Genomic DNA, 4,162 nt, shown 5'->3' on the forward strand with positions numbered 1-4,162 from the left:
TGGCGACCGATTTTTTTATCTCTATCACCAAAAATAACTATCGTCATAAATGATTTACCACGACGATAACTATTAGTCTGTAGCCCTAATTGAAAAGTACGATTTAAAATCATAAACACTAGGTAAAAGATCAATGATTCCTAACTCTAACTAAAATATTTAGCTATTAATGGCCAAAAGTACTTAATTTCTTGTACAATTAAGTATGATCTCCAATATTCATTTTCAGCAGGAAAAAATGGATCAACACTTCTAAAACTAAACATTTATGATGAAAACATAAAGGCTTTACAAAGTAGGTTTGGATTATCCCAAAATCATCATTGTATCATATCTTCATCTTCATTAGCTTAATAAGAGGTGGAGATATTTTACCATGATGGGTCATCTTCACCAACATAAAATTTAATGAAAATCATATAAAGTTCCACACATTGATGCTAAAAGAGGCTTTGACTTCTTGTGCTAGTGGTTGTACCATAATATTGGACAGAAGAAACAGGTTTGTAAACATCATGAAACAATAATGCTTTTTTAGAGATTTAAACATTGCAATCAAGTAGCCACCAAAATAGATAGGACACAATTCCATACATGCATGACTTGCAAATTAATAATTTGCTACCTTTTTTTTTTTAAGTGGTCCTAGGGGTAGAAAGGACATTAAATAAAATTAAAAACCCACTACACAATCCTTTTCAATGTTAAACTTTTTCATGTTCTCACAACTATATATATAGACATAAACAACCAAATCACTAACCAAAGCAATTCAGCTCTTGTTGTGAAGTTGTGAGTTCTTAAGAGTTTTTGCATTTTTCAGGGTTGTCCAAAACTCTGATCTCCATGGAGTTTCCTTTGGCTTTCCTGATAGTAGTTTTTCTAGGGATAACTACTCTTGTCTCTCAAGTAGAGGCCCGTGCATTCTTCGTCTTCGGTGATTCACTTGTCGATGCTGGTAACAACAATTACTTGGCAACCACTGCTCGTGCTGATTCGCCTCCTTATGGCCTTGACTACCCGACTCGTCGACCCACTGGTCGTTTCTCCAATGGACTTATCATCCCAGACATTATCAGTTGAGTAGTTCTAAATTCTTCTTTCTTTTGATAGTTGTTTTTGGTTTCCTTTATTAGGGGTTTTCCCCCTTTTTTTTTCCCGTTAATTTATTTTTCATTCATCCAAAAAAAAAAAAAAAATAATTAATAATTAATGTACTAACTATCATTAGGTGAGTCTATTCGTGAGGAGTCTGTATTGCCCTACTTGAGCCCACAACTCACAGGAGCCAGACTACAAAATGGTGCTAACTTTGCTTCGGCCGGGATCGGAGTTCTTAACGACACCGGAGTCCAATTCGTAAGCACAAATTAATTAAGTTAAATTTTTTTTTTGTTAATAAGTACAAATTAAGTTATTAATTTGAGTTATGTGATATAATTTGCAGGTAAACATAATTAGAATGCCAAGGCAATTGGCGTATTTTCAGGAACACCAACAGAGAGTGACTCAACAAATTGGAGCTGCACGGACAAAGCGGCTAGTGAACCAAGCACTTGTTCTTATTACAGTTGGTGGCAATGACTTTGTTAACAATTACTATTTGGTTCCAGGCTCAGTTAGATCTCGTCAATATTCTCTCCCTGATTACGTTCGCTTTGTCATTTCTGAGTATAAAAAGCTTCTAAAGGTAACTAGCTATTGTCTCTCTATGCATCCTTTACACAAGTTCATGGTGTAAGGGTCTCACACCCACATTAATGTGAGCAGTCACGAAAAAAGAGAGAGAGAGAGATTTGGATCCTCTGCGGCCTGGGGTTGTGGGGTCATCGTGCTGTGTACAACTCCCAAGTCACCACGTCAGCACATATGCTCATCCAATGGTTGGGTATCTAGCTCCTCAAAAATACTGTTCAAAATTCATATTTGAAAGGAGCTTGATGTCCAACCAGATGGACATATGTGTTGAGGTGACAACCTGGGAGTTGAACGCAGCACGATGGCGACAAAGTAGCCAGATCCGAGAGAGAGAGAGTGGAGTTATTATTGGATGATGTGTAGTAGTTGAGAATGTGAGTCGAATTATGGAGTGTGGTGCTTGCCCATTATTAGAGCCCTTATAATAGAAGCCATGAATGAAAATAATGGAAGGAAGAGGAAAACCACATTGCATTATAACCCACATTATCAGAGCTATTTTCATGGGCCAACCCTAGGAATGTCTTAATGACACCTTTATAGGTGTATTAAAAGCATTACACCCCACATTATCAAAGCTATTCTCATGGGCCAACCCTTTAAGTCAAGGGTAGAAATGGAAATTCATTCACCACGGGGCTTCAGATGTGCGTGGAAGGGTATTTTTGGGAATAAATAGGGTTTGTGAATCCTACGACTTGGTCAAGGAAAACTTTTCCCTAATATACATATGAAGTGAGTTTAAATACGATCACTAAAAAAGAAGTATATATTATAATAAGAAGGTATAGAAAATAAGATTACAAATAATTTGACACCTTAGGGTTGTTAATAAGAAAAGAAATCCTTTAATTAAATTACTAATGTTTCACAATTTGTGTATTTGCAGAGGCTGTATGACTTGGGGGCTCGTAGTGTTCTTGTGACTGGAACTGGACCTCTAGGTTGTGTTCCAGCTGAGCTTGCCCAGAGGAGCCGTGACGGCTCTTGTGCCGCTGACCTGCAACAAGCTGCCGCCCTCTACAACCCTCAACTCGTTCAGATGATTAACCAACTCAACGGGGAAATCGGTACTCGGGTTTTCTTCGCCGTTAATGTGCAACGGATGAGAACTGATTTCATCAGTAACCCTCAAGCATATGGTAAGTTAAGTAGTAATTGAATCATGAGGTAAAATTTAGACCAAATTGAGTGGTCGATTTGGTTGAACCGGAACATGGTTCATTCAATAACTATCAATTTCCCGTCTAGGGATGCCTGGACGTTAATTCTCTATTTTTTTTTTTTTTTTTTGGGGGTAATGACAGGTTTTGTCACATCAAAGATCGCATGTTGTGGGCAAGGACCTTACAATGGGCTTGGACTCTGCACAGTTGCTTCAAACCTTTGTCCAAACCGAAATATTTATGCATTTTGGGATCCATTCCACCCAAGTGAACGGGCGAACCGGTACATCGTCCAACAGATCCTTTCCGGCACCAACGATTATATGTACCATGGGAATCTAAGCACCATCTTGTCCACCATTGATTCCAGAGTTGCTGCTATTGATTCCAAGGTCTAATAATGGTCCATTAGATCATCTTTTCCTTCTATACTGCAATTGTTCATGTTTTCTGTCAAGTTTGCCGGCGAGATCGATCATCGATATATGTCTAAAAAACAGGAGGGATATGTACGTGGCCGGCGCCGTGCATTCGTGTTTTAGGTGTTTGTTAGAGTGTCCGGTGGATCAACTATAGAAGGATGAGATTTTTACTTTCCATGGTGTCAGATTGTTGTCTTTGAAGTAGTGTAAGGGAAGGCTACTGGTTTTGAGTGTCCACAATAGGTGGTTTAATAAAAAATAAATGTGTAAACAAAAAACACCTTACACTCTTCTAGCCACAAATGATTTGATATCAAAAATAAATAAATAAATAAATCTTACATTATGGTTCTCTCTTTTCTTTTTTTCTTTATTTCGAATATTATCTGGACCCCTGAACTTTATTAATAATTGTGGAAAAATTAAATAAAAAGGGGAACATAAGCGCCTTATCCCAACCCAAGGAGAAAACAAAAACTCTCAACCACTCAAGAAAACCCAAACCCAACCCCTTACATCAGGAGAGAACAAAAAAACCAAAAGCCTATTTCCTGAGGATTAGAAAACCAGTTTTATTTTCTCACAAAATTCATCCAAGGCCCCCTGAGAGCGTAGACCCAGCATGGAAAACACCGTCTCAATGCCCTTGGGTTACTAATTACTGATTGTTGTAGTTAGTTTTTATATTCCTTTTTAGCTCTCTCTCTCTCTCTCTGACTTTGGCTCCCCCTTCCCCTCCCTCTCTCCCCCCCCCCCCAAGCATCACCTTCCCCCTGTTCACTACATATCGCTGCCCTCCCCTGCCCCTCACTTGCCTCCCCCCCCCCCACCCCCCTTTTTCCGTAACCTCGCCCCTTCCTTAATTCCGCTAATGAA

General features: G+C 38.8%; 1 protein-coding gene across 2 annotated transcripts; it reads left to right on the forward strand.

The window, feature by feature from the left end:
* The first annotated feature begins 799 nt into the window (after window positions 1–799).
* LOC122656791 (GDSL esterase/lipase At5g33370-like) lies at window positions 800–3,340 on the forward strand. Of its 2 annotated transcripts, XM_043851442.1 has the most exons (6): window positions 800–1,078; window positions 1,232–1,359; window positions 1,448–1,690; window positions 2,588–2,840; window positions 3,006–3,264; window positions 3,304–3,340. In XM_043851442.1, exons 1-5 carry the CDS (start codon window positions 847–849, stop codon window positions 3,260–3,262), a joined length of 1,113 nt encoding a protein of 370 aa, XP_043707377.1. In that variant the 5' UTR covers window positions 800–846; the 3' UTR covers window positions 3,263–3,264; window positions 3,304–3,340. The 2 variants fall into 2 exon arrangements, with proteins under 2 accessions (XP_043707377.1, XP_043707376.1); XM_043851441.1 differs by lacking the exon at window positions 3,304–3,340 and having other exon boundaries at window positions 3,006–3,273.
* The last annotated feature ends 822 nt before the right edge of the window (window positions 3,341–4,162 follow it).

The sequence above is a fragment of the Telopea speciosissima genome, chromosome 3, assembly GCF_018873765.1.
Source record: "Telopea speciosissima isolate NSW1024214 ecotype Mountain lineage chromosome 3, Tspe_v1, whole genome shotgun sequence".
Taxonomy (NCBI): Eukaryota; Viridiplantae; Streptophyta; class Magnoliopsida; order Proteales; family Proteaceae; genus Telopea; species Telopea speciosissima.